General features: G+C 53.7%; 7 protein-coding genes across 7 annotated transcripts; 4 read left to right on the forward strand and 3 right to left on the reverse strand.

Annotated features, from left to right (window-relative positions):
* Positions 1 to 1,316: 1,316 nt before the first annotated feature.
* Positions 1,317 to 2,498, reverse strand: M409DRAFT_69746 (uncharacterized protein; the record flags this gene model as incomplete). Its single annotated transcript, XM_033818421.1, has 1 exon — positions 1,317 to 2,498. One exon carries the CDS (start codon positions 2,496 to 2,498, stop codon positions 1,317 to 1,319), a length of 1,182 nt encoding a protein of 393 aa, XP_033662263.1.
* Positions 2,499 to 2,762: 264 nt separating this feature from the next.
* On the reverse strand, positions 2,763 to 3,521 carry M409DRAFT_28110 (uncharacterized protein; the record flags this gene model as incomplete). The annotated part of the gene is made up of 3 exons (XM_033808880.1): positions 2,763 to 2,846; positions 2,900 to 3,217; positions 3,270 to 3,521. The coding sequence occupies 3 exons, from the start codon at positions 3,519 to 3,521 to the stop codon at positions 2,763 to 2,765; spliced, it is 654 nt and encodes a 217-aa protein (XP_033662264.1).
* Positions 3,522 to 4,878: 1,357 nt separating this feature from the next.
* M409DRAFT_28111 (uncharacterized protein) lies at positions 4,879 to 5,694 on the forward strand (the record flags this gene model as incomplete). The annotated part of the gene is made up of 1 exon (XM_033808881.1): positions 4,879 to 5,694. The coding sequence occupies one exon, from the start codon at positions 4,879 to 4,881 to the stop codon at positions 5,692 to 5,694; it is 816 nt and encodes a 271-aa protein (XP_033662265.1).
* A 312-nt stretch (positions 5,695 to 6,006) lies between these two features.
* M409DRAFT_59091 (uncharacterized protein) lies at positions 6,007 to 8,666 on the forward strand (the record flags this gene model as incomplete). Its single annotated transcript, XM_033814095.1, has 4 exons — positions 6,007 to 6,031; positions 6,074 to 6,144; positions 6,206 to 7,731; positions 7,814 to 8,666. 4 exons carry the CDS (start codon positions 6,007 to 6,009, stop codon positions 8,664 to 8,666), a joined length of 2,475 nt encoding a protein of 824 aa, XP_033662266.1.
* Positions 8,667 to 10,515: 1,849 nt separating this feature from the next.
* Positions 10,516 to 11,657, reverse strand: M409DRAFT_59092 (uncharacterized protein; the record flags this gene model as incomplete). Its single annotated transcript, XM_033814096.1, has 2 exons — positions 10,516 to 11,510; positions 11,546 to 11,657. The coding sequence occupies 2 exons, from the start codon at positions 11,655 to 11,657 to the stop codon at positions 10,516 to 10,518; spliced, it is 1,107 nt and encodes a 368-aa protein (XP_033662267.1).
* A 487-nt stretch (positions 11,658 to 12,144) lies between these two features.
* On the forward strand, positions 12,145 to 14,679 carry M409DRAFT_59093 (uncharacterized protein; the record flags this gene model as incomplete). The annotated part of the gene is made up of 1 exon (XM_033814097.1): positions 12,145 to 14,679. The coding sequence occupies one exon, from the start codon at positions 12,145 to 12,147 to the stop codon at positions 14,677 to 14,679; it is 2,535 nt and encodes an 844-aa protein (XP_033662268.1).
* Positions 14,680 to 15,935: 1,256 nt separating this feature from the next.
* M409DRAFT_28114 (uncharacterized protein) lies at positions 15,936 to 16,250 on the forward strand (the record flags this gene model as incomplete). The annotated part of the gene is made up of 1 exon (XM_033808882.1): positions 15,936 to 16,250. The coding sequence occupies one exon, from the start codon at positions 15,936 to 15,938 to the stop codon at positions 16,248 to 16,250; it is 315 nt and encodes a 104-aa protein (XP_033662269.1).
* Positions 16,251 to 16,712: the final 462 nt, after the last annotated feature.

Genomic DNA, 16,712 nt, shown 5'->3' on the forward strand with positions numbered 1-16,712 from the left:
AATGCCAGCCCTTTCCAACGCGTGTCTCTAGTATCCTCGTACCCTGCACGATCCTCGCACTAGGGAGGTACTATCGATCAGTTGGTGAGACACTCTCGACATGTCAATCGGACTTAGGGGAAACTGCGAAAAGGCGAATGTCAAGATCCGATACTTGCGCGGGATGCTTCTTTGAGTCAACATCAGTGCCGATTGTGTCTGCCATCTTCGTAGACTCGTACCTGAGAAAGCTTCGGGGCGAAAACGAAGTCTTGTATACCTATCGGTAAAGATCTTTTGACCTAACCGATCCGGGCTGTCGAGACAAGCAAGGTCGCTCCTCGTAGGAATGCATGTGAAAGTTCCATGGCGCGAACTTTAAGGCCTACAACCACGTCTGTTCACAAGCGTTATCGTAATGAGTAGATCCCAGGGTACACACCACAGTCATCATGTTCCTAGTCGCTGAGCTCTGCTCAGTCCTTTGCAGCTTGCTCAGGCGGACGGATGTGTCTCCGTCACCAGCTCGGTCTTGTCACCGAAGTGGGCGATCGGTTAGCTCTTCGTGAATCGTCCTCTTCATATCCTGTATTGCAAACTCTCACAGCGATAAAACTCGTGGTCGGGTTTGCTCCCGGGCATGACGTCGCTTATTCAACCCTTCGACCACCTGCATGTCTCTGCCACCCTACTCAAACGAAGCCATGTCTAGAGGCAGACGTTCTTGCAGACTATAGCCTGCTCCCGCATCGGAGGGACTGCGGGAAAGTCGAAGACATGACGTATGCCTCCGAAAAAGGCTCTTGCTTGTCCATGAACAGGGATCTTTGGAAGTTCGATGTGCAGAGTCTGTTGTTTCATCTGATAGTGCTCGTAGGGCAGCGGCTAATGGTCGCCAGGGGATTCTTCGAAGCGATGAGTGACCGAGATGGTGACCCTCTCGTTATATGGCCGCTGCAGCAGAGCGGAACATTTGACGTATTCGCACGCCCTGTCGATGGACAGCAAGCACAGTCCATGGGTTGGCTATGGAGCCGAACACCCCTCGTGGAGCCGCGGAGGGTTGTGGTCTGGAGCCGTTGAAGTTTTGGGGGTGCCCGGTCTTCAACTTCAGCCAACCTCCTCGCGGTAATATGTAGCCCGAAGCTCGGTTCAGATGCGAATGATAAATTAGTATTAGAATCGATGTCTTTGAAGCGGTTCAGGTAGGTCATGACATTCGTAGCCTGTCTGGTGAATAAGCAGACGACTTTGGTTCCCGAGGTGCCGGCGATAATTTCTATCTTCAGATACTAACAGGAACAGCATCCGAAACGCACAAACTCGCTTTGTTCTGTTTATGCATTGCCCTGATCCTTTATGATCCCCCTGTTGAGTTGTACCTGTTCCAAGATCTTATCAGCTCCCTTTTCGACCAACAACTTGGCTGCGTCAAACCCAAGCTCGTTTGCCTGTTCGTTGGTGGTAATTCTTCTTCTGGTCTCGATTTCGGCCGCGTCTTTCCCGTCTAGACTGACAACAATGGCGCGCATGACAAGTTCGTCGGTGAGATCTTGCTCCTCCTCTTTGCCCGCTGGGTCTCCGCCGAAAGCCGCTCCAGTCGCCTGATCGTAGTCCTCTGCGGGCTTAACACCAATACCGACATGAGTGTCGTGGAATCGCTTTTTTGGAATCCACTCAGTTTCTACACCGATTGGCACGGAACAGCCGCCTTCCAAAGTCCGCATGAGTTGCCGTTCCGCCAGCCCCTGCTTGGTGGACCGATCACAGCTGATCTTGGCCAGAAGATCTGTTGTCCTCTTGTCATCCTTCCTGGTCTCAATGGCAAGTGCGCCTTGACCAACAGCGTATAACATGCCACCGTTGTCCTTGGACAAGTACGAGTTGATGCGGTTGGTCATGCCAAGGCGTTCGAGACCGGCAACAGCAATGACAATGGCAGAGTAGTCCGAGTTTGGATCATCCAGCTTACCCAGCCTAGTACCAAGATTACCCCTGACGTCCTGGAACTTCAGTTGCGGGTAGAATCGCTTCAGTTGAGCTGTCCGCCTCAGGCTTGAAGTGCCCACAACCGCGCCCTCCGGCAGATACTTCAAGGATTTGACCTTGTCAACGAGCGTTGGCTTGAGCACCAGTGCGTCCCGCGGATCTCTTCGCTTTGTAATGCAGCTCAACTGCAGGTTCGCAGGCAACTGTGTTGGCATGTCTTTCAAACAGTGCACAATCAGATCCAGCTGTCCTTCCTCCAGCAGGACCTCGAGCTCCTGTGTCCACAACGCCTTCTCGTTGAACTTGTGCAGTGCAGTCTTCTGGTTGTTGTCGCCAGTGGTGCTCATGGCATGGATCTCAAATGTGTGCTCAGGCCATTGCTCTTTCAATTCTTTGACGATCTCGTCTGCTTGTACCCTGGCGAGGATGGATCTTCTGGTGCCAACGCGAAAGATCTGGGAGTGTTCCGTCTCTTTGGTTGCTTTGATGACCTTTAGAGTACCTTCATCTTTCGGTAATTCGGTCGCCATGATTGTTGTATGTACGGCGTGGAATTGTTGCAATGGCTGCCAGCGAGCAGGCCAGCTGTTGAAGTTGGGTGTTGCGAAACTCAATTTACTTTTGGCCCCGCCTCGGTCCTTCCTAATCAGCCCACTTCGGAATTACCCCGCATTTCACCACCGCCCCTCACCGGGCTCGGGCCCCGCAGCTTGTCAACGGAGCTGAAAACCGTCGTCCTCGCAACAATTTCACCGCTGCCACTGCACTCATTCACTGCACATCCTCACTTTGCCCTACGTAAACTGACATCCAGTCTGGTCCGTCAATACGACTTCCGTCAGATTCGAGCCGAGTCTCCCGGCACGCTGAAGCCACGCCTATTAGCAGTCAGAAGCTGCATCCATCATGACAGGAAGGAAGGACGTCTCACCTCGATGGATGTATTACTAGGGTTCTGTTGCCTACTCAGCAAGAACAGGGTGGAGAAGTTCGAACTTTGCACGATCGCAAATGCTCCATCACCACTGGCATCTGCACCACAACCCTCGCTTCCATTGCCTGCGCCGATGTATTGAACGACATAGTTAGGTCCCGGACACTCTGGTGCTGACTGGCCGGGAAACTGTACTCTCAGTACTCCTCCTTCGCCGTAGCCAGCAGATGACGGAATGGCGGTGGCGGTGCCTTGGATCTTGACTTCTTGCCCGCCAAGCTCGCAGCCGTTCAGAACGTCCACTGTCCCGTTGGCCTTTTTTGAGCAGTCAGCACAACTTCAAAAGCATGAAAACTATGTCACGCACGTTCAGGGAGTAGTCCGCACGGATGCACTTGCAACCAGCCGTGAATGGGGCCACAGTGCCGGCGACTTGGTACCAGCGGCCAAGGTAGCTGTCAAGGTCGAAGTCCAGAGCAGGTTGTGGATAGAAGCATTGCCCGTCATATTTTGCATCCACGGCTGGCAACTGTGTCGGGTTTGTGCTATGAGTTCTGAGTGCAAAAGTGCCGCCTTTCGCAGCCAGCAGCGCAACAAGAAAAACTCTCTGAATCGCCATCATGTCGAAGCTGGTGGTATGAATAGTGGTCTCAGTGTGCCAACGAGAAGAAGTTCATGATTTGAGAAAGCAAATGAACCTTGTCGACACCTGGCCAAGTCTGCCTGTTCACCACCCTTGACTAGCCGGCCAAGAACCATAGTCAGTATTCGTAATGGAAAGCCTTGGCCAGAGGTCGAGGAGGCAAATGAGCGATCATATTGTGTGAGTCTACAACCAGATATACTATTTCCTTCGATCGTCGCTCCACTGAGTGATTCTTTCTTGGAAATTGTCAGCAGTCGAGAGATCGAGCAAAGGAGCGAGAAAATTGGCCGTGACTAGTGCAAAACCGACGCTGTTCACTGACCTTGGCAGGTCAGGTTACGGCCGTAATAGCAAGTGCTTCTCGAAGTTCCTCCATTGTCGCAAGGCTTCATCTACGATGTTGTCGCTCGACCTTATGGCGGATGAGTTTCTCAATTCTAAATAGTGAGTATCAAGTGTTCTACAGCGTTGAAGAGCATATTGATACCGAAGATGCAGCCGGTTAGATCCTCCTAGGTTCCTCTGACATTCTACTATACAAACTTCCAAATCCAAACCCGACAAGTTCCTGCTGCTGGCTCCGCTGTATCGACTGTCGAAGGCCGTACGGGAAACGTGTCTGGCATGAGGCTGCTTGTCTTACTTCGCGCACATTACTGTGGTAAAGTATGTGTAACTTGCTTACAGTAGTGAGCATAAGGTCTGGCTGCTATGTTGTTCCACACCGGCCTTCTGGGTGATCTTGGTTCGCTCGCCCGCCGCCATGTCTTTGGTCGAGTCTTGACCGGCTAAACACTTCTGAAGAGACCTGAAGATAGTCAAATCTGCCTCGAGAAACAGCATCGGGCTACGCAGCCTCTTGAATGTTGGTTGGAAGGATGGTATAGAACTGCCCTTCACGACAGGAGACGAGGTGAAGTCAACCAAGGCCAAAGTTTAAAGCGCACCAAAGCGCTCATCAATTTGATTTAATTGATTGATAATATTGATGGAGTTTATTCGCCCCACAAATCCCTACGCGCCCGCCTTTGGAGCCCCAGCCGGCGATCGTTCAGTGAAACAGTCGACCTGTTCAGCTAGAAGACATGCAATGTGACATTGTCTCTCTCCTCTCATCCACTTCGTGTACGAGCACAGCCACGGCCACCGTTCCACTTGGAAGTTGACCATGTTCTGCCTTTGTGAGAGAACGGTTCGCCTCAGACAAATCCCTTGAGCGGCTTTGTCTTGCTTGTCCAATTCGTATAACATTCTCCCTTGCGCATACAGCCTCTCTTCTACTTCCCTCTCCACTCCCGTTCTCCCTATTCCACTCGAAGACTCCGTCGCTATGGCAAACCCACCTCGCCTACAGGTCTCTGGCCTACCTGGAGCCTCAGCTGAAGAAGCCGCCGCAACAACCTCACCTGCGCGCGGCGCTGAAATGCTCAACTTCCTGCACACACGACTGAACCAGAAGAATCGCGTTCCTCCTCTCGTCCACAGCTGGGATTTCGGGCATGATCGCCAGGACCGCTCGACTGCCGCTAGCAGTAATGGAGCCTCACACGAGGTCAGCTACGAAGACCGGCTCGAACCTCTTGCCCAGATTAGCGACGTGAAACAGTTTTGGAACGTATTCAACAACTTCGACATCGGTCAGCTCAGGCTGCGGGACTCCGTTCACCTGTTCCACAAGGGCGTGAAACCGGTGTGGGAGGATCCTAGAAATGCGCGAGGAGGCAGCTGGACGTTTAGGGTACCCAAACATCAAGCGACTGAGTTCTGGAAGGAGATTTGCATGATGGCGATTGGCGAGCAACTACAAGAGGCGGTTGAAGAGCCTGGGCGAACGACCTTTCGTGACGATATCTGTGGAGTGAGCTTGGGAGTGAGGTTTAACAGCATGCTGGTGCAGATTTGGAACAGAGATGGTGATCACGAGGCTGGCATTCAGAAGATCCTGAAGACGGTGGCTGAGGGCATATCAGAACAGTTGAAGCCGAAGGAGGGAAGCTTTTACTACAAGAAGCACAACGAGCATGCTGCTTTTGGGGCGAATACATCATCTGGAGAGCAGCAAACGGCACCCAGCCAAAAGGGTGGTGAGCAGGTCGTCGGAAGCTCGGGAATGCAATCGCTGGATGGAGTTATGAAGAGTTCATGAACAGGGCCTCAGGCCAGATAGTGGTCAGGCCTGAATGATGATGCATTGGGAGGCGTACGGTGAAAGGGCATTCTGCTAGGGAGTTCATGCATCGATGATACCAATGCAGCTTGTCGATAGCCGGACTAGAGACGAGCTCTGCTGTCTTTCAATCCAACAAAACATTCATCAAAACAGTGTCATTCATCTCAATCTCAGCCAAATGTCTGTGCATGACTGAAACGGCGCATGTGACTGGCGCGGAACCAGCTCCGCGCCCGCGTTTTGTTGACGCGACTTCATCGCGTGCTCCATCTTCGACTTGGAGCAGACATGGCGGCGCAGGATACAGAGCTCGGTAAGTCACTGGGCAGACATTCATGCGATATGCTACTGACAGGACATTCAGTCGACCAGTTGCCGCTCAAAGGGGTAGTCTTATGTTGTACGTCGCTGTCGCAAGATGTTCGAGTACGTACCGCAGCTCCCCAGATACATGTAGAGCACTTTAGACTGATGATACTCTCTCAAGACCAAACTCGCCGACGTCGCTGGACAGATGGGAGCGCGCCATAGTCTGGACCTCACCGCCGACGTTACACATCTCCTCGTCGCCAGCATCACCACGCCGAAATACCGATACGTCGCGAAGGAACGCCCAGAAGTACGAGTCTTGTCGCCAGACTTCATCGAGGCCGTAAGAAAAGTATGGACAGAGGGGATCGATGTTGATGTGGCCGCACTTGAGAAACAATACACCCTACCTACATTCTTCGGATTGCAGATATGCTTGACGGGCATCTCAGACCCTTCCCGGAGGAGTGACATGGAGCAGAGGGTTGTCAGCAGTGGCGGCGTATACCATGGCGATTTGACAAAGACAGTCACCCATCTCATTGTTGCGAAGCCAGAGGGTGCCAAGTATACCCATGCCAAGTCATGGCACATACCCGTGGTGAGCGTCAAGTGGTACGAGGACTCATTGGCTCGCGGCATGGCTTTGCAAGAAGATCTGTACGCTCCCGAGCTACCTTTGGAGCAACAAGGACGAAATGCGTTTCGGAAACGAAAGAGATCGATATCGGAAAGACCTACGCGGGACAGGGACGAGTCCGCAGGCGGCATAGATGCAAGTCGCAGGAAGTTGAGGAAAAGCGCAAGCATGCGATTTGACTCCCAAAGTCAAGACATGTGGCAGAGCATATCCGCACAGGAGGTCCAAGTCGATGCCACGGAGCTGGATGCCTGGAATGATGAGAGCCAGGCTTTGAAGACGGCGGAACGGCCACAGTCCAAGGACAGACCCGCGAGTTCGAGACCCATCACCCCGATGGCTCCCGTAGAATCAGGAGGGATATTCTCTGGTCAATATGTCCTTATCCATGGGTTCGACGAGAGCCATACTAGGACGCTGCAACGATATCTGGAGCCGAACGGGGCAACTGTAGTCAATTCATCGGAAGAGTTGGAAGAGGCTGGAGGAAATGTCGGTTTCCAGGCTCGATGTCTATTGATGCCGCACGCACAACCCACAGCATTACCTGGAGTACCACCAGCAACTGTAGTGGTAACTGAGTGGTGGGTCGAACGCTGCATTCTGTACAAACGGCTTCTGGACCCACGCGAAGACTTACTCAGCTCACCCCTCTCCAACACTGTTGTCTCGGGCTTTGCCAATCTGGCCATCTCGTTGACCGGTTTCGACACGGACGAGGTGGGTATGCACTGGCGGCAGACCGCGCAAGTCATTCGCTTGATGGGAGCAACCTACGAGACGACACTGGGGTCTTCAACCACAGTCCTCGTCTGCAACTCTGCGGAGATCAAGAAGGCCAAGGCGGCCTATGCGTGGAAACGAAGAATTCCGATGGTCTCAGCGGACTGGCTATGGGATTCGCTCAAGACTCGCAAGACGGCCCCTTTTGACAAGTACAAGATCCCCCTACCCGCCTTTGATGCAGCGGATGTATATGCCGACCCGTCGCCGAGCGCATCAGTCAAGCCTAGTGAAGAGAAGTCGAGACTGCCCATGCGAGGTTCTATGGAGCAGACCAAGAGGTGAGCATAAGCGTGACATGCACATGACCTTGATGTTCCTCAGATGTTTAGTCACTGAAGACTTCCGCTGACAAGGATGCAGGGCAGCTGATCTCCTACCGCCCAAGCGCTTATCCAATACACGCAAGCGCCACGCGACCCCATCGCTACCACTTCAGCCTTCCAGACGTTCCGAGCCAGCAAGATCTAGAGCTGGACCCTTCATACTGGAAGATGATGACCAGGACGAACAGCCAATTACATGTGATGACCAGTCGGCTCCTGTGCTGGAAACAATACAGCAACAACCCTTGAAAGAAATCTCACCGAACAGGTCCCAGCCGAGGGGTTCGTCGAGAGATGAACCAAACCTGAAGGATGACAAACCCGCGGGAGGGGCAATCACCGCGAAGCCGTCCTCTGCTGCTCCGCCACACGAATCCCTCGCGAGTCCTCCGCAAAGCCCAATGAAAGAAGCTGGGGAAACGAAGCCGAAGAAGCAGGAAGAATTGACGTCTGACTTAGCAAACATCCTCGCTCGACAGGTCGCTACTCGTCCGAGCTCGCTCGAACAACAACCACTGCAGCAGAAGCGAAAGCATCGTCCGCTAGGCCGTAACCTCAGCACGATCTCGTCGAACCATTCTGGCTCTGCTGCGTCCGCGTCTCCGCGTGTGGAGGCGGAGGTTCCTGAGATGGGGTCGGTTGGCGATGGGTTTGGTGCTGAGCGGGAGGGGGCGATGTTACCGCCGAGTACGCAGCTGGGGTATGATACTCCCGAAGCTGAGGCCCATCGGAGGAAATTGAGCAAGCAGATGGGGACGTCGTTTCATGAGGATGGACAGCTGGACAGACGAATCGAGAGTGTGAAGACGGTGAAGGATAGTGCGGATATTGCTTCTAGGACGGCGGGGACTGCTACTGGTAGAGCGAAGGCGAAGAGGGGGAAGGCTTGAGGAAGTGACAGAATGGCGGCTCCCTCTTTCGCTCATTAGTGCGCGAGACATTTTGAACATGAGCTGTACGGGCCATGCATCCATAGGCCTTACTTTCATGGAACGAGGATGAAAGGAATCTATATGTCAAGGAATGAGTTTGATTGTACACACGCTAGTCGACATCCTTTGGTGTTGAGAAGGTCTGAGAGAGTGACTGTGGTATGGATACTTTTCAATGTGACGTGCCATGTCATTAACATCTGTCGGGGATACCTACCTTCCTACCTACCTTTTCATCTACGCTGATGGCATCGCTGCTCCCAAAAATCTTTGATATCGTCTTCCTGTCTCGACGTGTTTATAGCATGGTGATGTCGAAAGATGCGTTGTTGCAAGATGTCACATTGCTTGCATAGTGCTGCAGCCATACTCAATCCAAAAGCAGTAACTGCTGCTGGTCTTCACAAATCCTACCTCTGGCTTTGTAAGAGATCTCGTTTGGCAAGCAGCTGATCGCACAAGCAGACGCTGTCCTGGTTAGACGGTTAGTCTTGGGTCGCTGATGTTGCTCTCTTACCATATTCAGAGCTAAGCTCCTATCAATTCTTTTATCTTCTCGTTTCGATCTATGAATTCAGCCAATGCTCGACGGATCGCGATGTGGTATGAACAGCTCTCTTTCTCATCGGGTCCCAACAATTATGCGATGCGATGCGACGTTGGTGTCGTCGTGCGTGGTCGTATTCTCTTGCGGATGGTCGCGATCGTTGATGCTTGCGAGGAAGGAGCATTTCTCTGCTGTCGCACTCGTCCGTTTGTGTGGAAATGGATGGCATCATAGGATGGATTGCACCCCAAGACAGGTTTTGGTCGATTCCTGCTAGGAAGCTGTGCCTGTGACATTCGGCCACCACACGATTGGTGATGTTGTGTCCTTGCCATTGGAGCTCTTTGCTTGCTCGTTCAAGACATTGTTGCTGTCTTTTTATTAGGCCGCGCAAGTGTGTGACGTCCTTGGCGTTCGAACATCGAGCGATGGACCGTGGCTGCTTCGTGGTGGACGCCACAGGGTCAGGCTATTGAAAGCAAGAGTCCCTTCACCACGACACAAGTCCGTGGAAGGTCACCGGCATTGTTGTCGTGGTGAAGAACGATCCAGACTCTCCCAACGGCCACTTTGAAGGTTGAACGCGTCGTCAACCGTTCGAGCCGCACATGCCTTCTGGCGTAATAACGGTTCGGGCAATTGTTTGTTCGGCAGATCGACGTCATTGCCGTGAGCTTATTTTTCCTTCACTCGCGCCGTTGTGCGGATGTAGGGCTGGCTGTTGCGGCGATCAAATACCCGCTTCGTGGGCAATTGTTGGTGTTGATCGTCCGAAGTCGCACGCAGTCAATTCCGAAAAGATTCCTGATACCAGCACAAGGCCGCGTTCGCCTGCAGCATGTGAGAGATTTTTGCCGACCATCACAAAAGTCCTCCAGGATATCCTATCGACGGAGGAATGGCGGAGAGGTCGCGATTCGCAAGGCGATTTCTCGATACCCGCAAATCAACCCACCGTGCGAAGTGGTGAATTCCTCGCTATCTTCACCCCCATCTCAAGGATATGGTACCGCTTGTGGGGTGGAAAAGCTTGTTAGACTGACATTCTGCTGCGCGAGGTTTGTCATGGCCGCCGACTAGCGGTGCGGCTTGCAGTAGGTGGGTGTTGGAATGGGCCGCTCACCTCGCTGATCTCGAGGAATGAGAAGAGCAGCCATGTTGGTCTTGTCCGGTCCGTCTCACGCTCACATCTCATCTCACCTAGGATGAGGGTGAGGGTGAGGGGGCAGGACAACGAGAGGATTACGACGGCCGCAGCGTTCATTCCTCTCGGCAGCCGTGGCAGTATGGCAGTGCCCGCGGCATCCTCGAGATGCGCTCTCGTGCTGTACAGACTGCGTAGAGTATCGTATCGCGTGACGGGCGCGGATGGTCTGCCAAGCGGCGCATCTGGTGACAATCCTGGTCGCGCATCACGGCAAGCAGACGGACAGGGCGGTCTATTAGTCGAGTCGGATCGTCGGCAGGCAGTGCAAAGGGCTGGCGGGCAGTATTTGACACCTCGTCGTCAGACTGCCTGACACGAGCGGCGAGTGCGTCTCGGGCGGGATGGCATCGCTGAGCATGGCATGGGTTGCGGAGTCGGCAGGCTTCGTCGCCGGCAACCACAGCACCACCACCGCCGCTCCCTCCCTCAGCAGAGCACACGACAGCCCACGCTGCCGTGAGTCTGGCGCATCTCCCCCAAGTCTGGGCAGGCCGCAGTGCCTGGAGATCCTCAGGCGGGTGGGCCGGAAGAGCTTGGCTGGCAGCCATTTGCGCTGCTTTCCTACTGGCGCAGAAGCATGACGCAGCGTGTCTCTTCCTCGGACTGCAGGAACCACGCAATGACTGAGTGACGGGCTTGCAGTCAGTGAGAAGCCAGCGGCCGGCCGGTAGTCTAATAATCATCTCGCAGCAGACTGGCGCTGTCGCTGTGTTTGTCTGATGAGCTGAACGAGACGCCTCTTGTTTTCGTTTCTCCCTTCTCTCTCCACCGCACACTATCCCCTCTTCCTCCACCACCAACGACGCCCGACGCCACATCGACCGCCCCACGGTTTGGGACTGACTGAGTGCTGTCATCTGCCTGATTCGGCGCGCTGTCAACCTGCTTCGGCCCTCGCTGCGACTCGTCCCCAGCTCGCTCCGCTGCCAACTCTTCCATTCCCACCGCCGATCGACTGCAGCCCGCCGGCGAGCTGCTACATACTCGGTGCTCTCCCACCGCGAATCGTCGACCTCGTCCTCGGCGAGGTTTCGCCGTGTATCAGGCTCTGCACACGGCCAAGGTTGTGCCCAGCTCGCAAACCGGGGTGCTCAGTACCAGCATTGGCGACAGGTCGACTGGGCTCCATCTCAGCCACGGACTGCGGACTCACGGATCGCTGGTCTGACGTGCCCACGTCCAACAAACAACCCATCGCCGCCGCCCTCTGCGCTGCTGCTGCCGCTTTTTGCGTGAAGCAGGCTTGCGACACCACGTCCCTGGGAGCCGCCTGTCATTAATTCGCGTGTCCGAGCTATATGAAACGCCATCAATCTTAGATTCCTGTTTCCCGCCGCCCTGGGCTCCGATTCTCCATCGTTTAATACGCATCGCATACCGCTCTCTGCCACCGCGCTGGTAAGTAACACAGCTCCTCCCTGTCTCGGGCGGACAAACCGCCCGTGGCCCATCTTGCGCTGGCGAGACCCATGACGCCCTGTGTGACCGCTCTCACGGGCCTTGGATCTTGGGCGCGAGCCGCATGGATGCTTTTGCAACCTGGCACACGAGACACCTGCGCCAGATCTTGATTGCTTGCCTCGCCCTCATGCCGCAGAACATGTCTTCTTCCATTGCCCAGCCCATGCGCCTTCCTGCACCGCTCCCCCCTCACTGCAACGCCTGCTGACAGTGCTCCCACCATGGCAGTATCATATCGATCCTCCACCTACGGCCTCCTCTACTACGACCCGGCCACGTACCACAACGAGTACGACAAACCACAGAAGCTCTTCCGACCTCGACGAGTCGGCCCTGGTCGAGTCTGCGTGAAATCCGTTGACCCCGAGCGAGACCTCCCAAAGACCAACAATCAACAAGTCCCTTACCCCTTCAAAGAAAGGCGAAAGCCATCGATCAAAGTCAAGCTGGCAGGCACACGCGAGAACGCCAAGCGCTTTCTCCGTTCCGTCATCGCCAACTCCACCTCCGACTCACGAACCCCAAACGGTAGCGACGCCCAGAGCAAGAGAAGGTCTTGGTCACCGGCGAAACGCTCGCAGTCGCAACAGAGCGGCGAGAGTGGCGCTGCTGCACAACCACCGAGCGAGAACACCACCAGCAACAACATGCGTGGAGGAATCCGGCATTCGATAGGTGGGCCCATCAACGCCCACCTGCAAAGGCCAAGACTGAGCAGTGATGCTCGGGACAGTTCAACATACTCTTCCAATTCTTCAAGTACCAATGGCAGTGCAGCACAACCATCGCCACGGTTAGACACTACTGTCGTAGACAATGTCATTCCCAATCTGAATCTGGAGGATGAGAAGCCGATTGCTTCTGGAAATGGCGTTAGCATGGGCATTCATCTCGCTGAGCCAGTGCTTTTCCTTCAAGGATTTGAAAACTCGGAGAATTCGCCTGGAAACACTGCAATGCTGCGTGGCGGGCTGCATTTACGAGTTCAGAAAAGTGCAAAGATCAAGGCCATCACATTGAAATTCAAGGGTACCGCAATCACGAAATGGCCCGAAGGCATTCCGCCTCGAAAAGTCGAATTCGAAGAGAAGGATACGATCATGTCACACACTTGGCCCTTTTTCAATGCTCAATTCGAAAGTGCAGAGAAAGGCACCAACGCGGATCACGTGCAACTGTTCAAAGGACCAGATGGTGCTTCTTCGACAGTGACGAGATTGGATCCACTCGGCCGATCTACAGAATCAAATTCCACCGTAAACCTGAGTTCGAAGGAAGCCAAGAAACTTGCATTGTCTGTCAATCAATCTCGCAGTTTTGGAAAGGGTGACCCACCACCTGGACCCACTGTGGCTGCCAAAGGATATAGGACATTCTTACCCGGTGACTACATCTACAACTTCGAACTGCCATTGGACAGCCGGTTACCAGAGACTATCGACGTCGAGCTTGGATCTGTCAAATACGAATTGGAAGCCGTCGTAGAGCGATCCGGTGCTTTCAGGGCGAATCTCGTGGGCACTAAGGAGGTCACGCTCATTCGAGCCCCCGCTGAAGGGTCGTTGGAGCAAGTTGAGCCTATTGCGATCAGCAGAAACTGGGAAGATCAATTGCACTACGACATTGTCATTTCTGGAAAGAGCTTCCCGCTTGGCACGCAAGTACCGATTGCCTTCAAATTGACGCCGCTCGCAAAAGTACAGTGTCATCGAATAAAAGTACTGGTCACAGAAAATATCGAATACTTCTGTTCAAACAAACGGGTACATCGGATGGAGCCAACCAGGAAAGTGCAACTCTTTGAAAAGCGAGCGGATGGTCCACCAACGAGTACATTCCCTGGAAGTACGATGCGAGTAACCGCTGGAGGTGGGGTTCCTTACGACCAGCGAGCACGAGCAGCACGCGGGGAGGATGTCGCACCGACAGACACCACGAATCTGTTGGGTAACCTCGAAGGTGACTCGAACATCGGCCCCACAGAAATGGAGTTCAATGTGCAACTGCCAAGCTGTCACACAATGAAAGACCGGGACCGAAGTCAACGACTGCACTTCGATACGACCTATCAAAATATCCAGGTACACCATTGGATCAAGATTGTCATGCGGTTGTCGAAGCCAGATGCGAATGACCCAAGCAAGCGAAGGCATTTTGAGATTTCCATCGACTCGCCGTTCCACATCCTCTCGTGTCGCGCGACTCAAGCAAACATCTCATTACCGGCATACACATCGCCAATGGCCACGCCAATGAGTGCAAATCTTTTCGAATGTGGTTGTCCAGGCGCTGCTCGACGGCGAAACTCACCACCCAGCTTTGTACCTGCGTTACACGCTATCAATACTGGCTCAAGGACGAGCGCCGAGGACAACCGTCCGTCGACGCCCACGATGTTCTCGCCAGGTCTTGCCCGGCCACCAACGATACATGCTGCAAATCATGTGGGACATAACCGGATGCAATCAGTCGAGCGACCGATCCATCTCCTACGAGCACCGTCTTTCAACCCGCCGCCGTTCGAGGAAGAGGAACCACCGCCACCGTTGATTACACCACCCCCACAGTATAACGACATTGCAAGTCCCACGAACGGCCTTTCTGACTACTTTGCACGACTGAGTGATGCTTACGATTCTGACAGTGGCGACGAGAGCCATTCATCTGGACGAGTCAACGTACCGCTTACGCCTGGAGGACGAGTGAACAGGAGTATGGATCTAGGACGGAGTTGGGTACCTGTGGGAAGTACATGATCTATGTTCTTCAAACCTAAGGAGTCTGCGAATGGGAGGGGGTTTTGTTCTGGAGACTGATCTACGGGAAGACAAGGCGTTCTTATTGGATTGGGAAGTTGAAACGACCGTGATGCTGATGTGTTGGGAGAAAAAACGACGAGTACTTGTGCAGCGTTCGAAGCATTTTGTCGAAGAAAATGGGTTGTGCCATGTGTACTTATCGATGGAAAGATTGATCTGGAAGAATTTAAGGAATGCATTTTTGTGGCTGACTACTTGGTGATGAAGATGATCAAACGTTTCTACTTTGGAAAAGACATGTCCACTTTACGCCTCTCTACCTTCCTGAATCAATGCTCACACGGGTATGTTAGGTGCTGCATAGACGTCGTCGTCGTGCTATAGGCTGTGATGATAGAAGGGCTATGCTTGCCATACCTACTAGAAACGGCTAGCGGCCGATAAGGTTTCGCATCGGTGTCATCGACTGTGAGGTGAATGATTTCTACTCGCACATTCCCTCCTACCTGTCTTCGGACGAGGAGATACTATAAGGCATGAGTTATAAAGGTCCCTTGTACGTCTTACCTATAATAGGAGGGACCTATAAGCCTTAGGTATTGCTTCGAAGGTAAGTACAGAGATCTCTTCTCGATCGTAGATACGCCAAGGGCCGTGTGCGTGAAGACTCTAGGCAGAAGATCCGAATGGAGGGGGGTTCTTTCAACGCAGCAGTATTCCGTATCACCGCAGGTGACATGATATTAGCAATCGAGTAGAATGTCTGGTAGAAGTGGGTTGGAACAGCTATGCGGCGAGAGTTGCTGCGGCGGAGGGCAGTCCGCCAACAGCGGAGAATCCACCGCGCTTTCCCCAATCAACATCAACTCTCCACACATCATCGTCGAGTATCGAGCTCTTCATCACCAGCGATTAGCGAGCGAGTGTACCTCGCCTTGCCCGACGAGAGAGTGTACGAGTCAGCCGAACGAAGCCACAATCCCCTCACGGGTGTTGCGACAGACAGAAAGGATCCATGCATCCCAGCCCCTCGCGCACATTCGCCACCCTCGCCGTACCGAGTCCCGGATGAATAGCGCCAGCACCACGACCGCCGCCCGGGCGGCGAACAGCCAGGCCCGCCGCAGGCAGGTCGCTCATGCTTGTAGTGCCTGTCGGGAATCGAAAGTCAAGGTATTGAAAACATCCTCCACTTTCCCCGTCCAGGTCCGGCTAATGACCCGCCGAAGTGCTCCGGCGAACGCCCGACCTGCATGCGCTGCACCATCCGCAACCTCACCTGCAACTACGAGGGTTTGGAGGCCGGGGTGACGAAGCGGGAGTCGATGAAACGGGACTTGTCGGGGACACGACGCCAGTTGGAGGATGCGTTGGCGATTTTGGATGTTATGCGGTATGGGACGGATATGGTGGCTACGGAGACGTTGGCGAGGTTAAGGCTAGGGATGGATTTGGGGGATGTGCTTGGGTTGCATGGGGTGGGGGGTGAGTGGAGGGATGAGGAGGGGGAGGTGGGAGAGGTGGAAGGGGAGGTGGAAGTAGAGGGGGAGAAGACGGTGGATGGTTAGGGGGTGGCTGAGAGACTTGTTAGACTGAATAGGGCTGTCGTTTTGAGAGAGGCTGTGGGGTTTGGTTTGAATGGGACGGAACAGTTTCCTCTTGGTCGTGGTTGTGCCGGACAATTTAGGATTGATGAGCCCTGGAATGAGCGTTTGGGATATTAGCACGATTCGACGGTGTTGCTTTTTTGTTTGAATGAACAGCTGCCTTTCCGAGCTTCTTGTTCAGCCTAGTAGTCTTGTTCTACTCATCAAGCAAAAACGAGTACTTTAAAAGGCAAGATGGAGACTAAACGCAGTTGCACTTAGTAAGTAGATGGAACGCATAGAGAATTAGGACAAGGAAGGAATAATGGTTAGGACAGGGAAGGAATAATGGTCAGGACAGAAGGCGTAAGTCATTCGGAAGCCCGCGCAAGTTGTTCGGGTTATTGCCCCGCAATCCGGCGGGGGAGGGGAGAGTACGCGTCC

This window comes from Zasmidium cellare (assembly GCF_010093935.1).
Source record: "Zasmidium cellare ATCC 36951 unplaced genomic scaffold M409scaffold_41, whole genome shotgun sequence".
Taxonomy (NCBI): Eukaryota; Fungi; Ascomycota; class Dothideomycetes; order Mycosphaerellales; family Mycosphaerellaceae; genus Zasmidium; species Zasmidium cellare.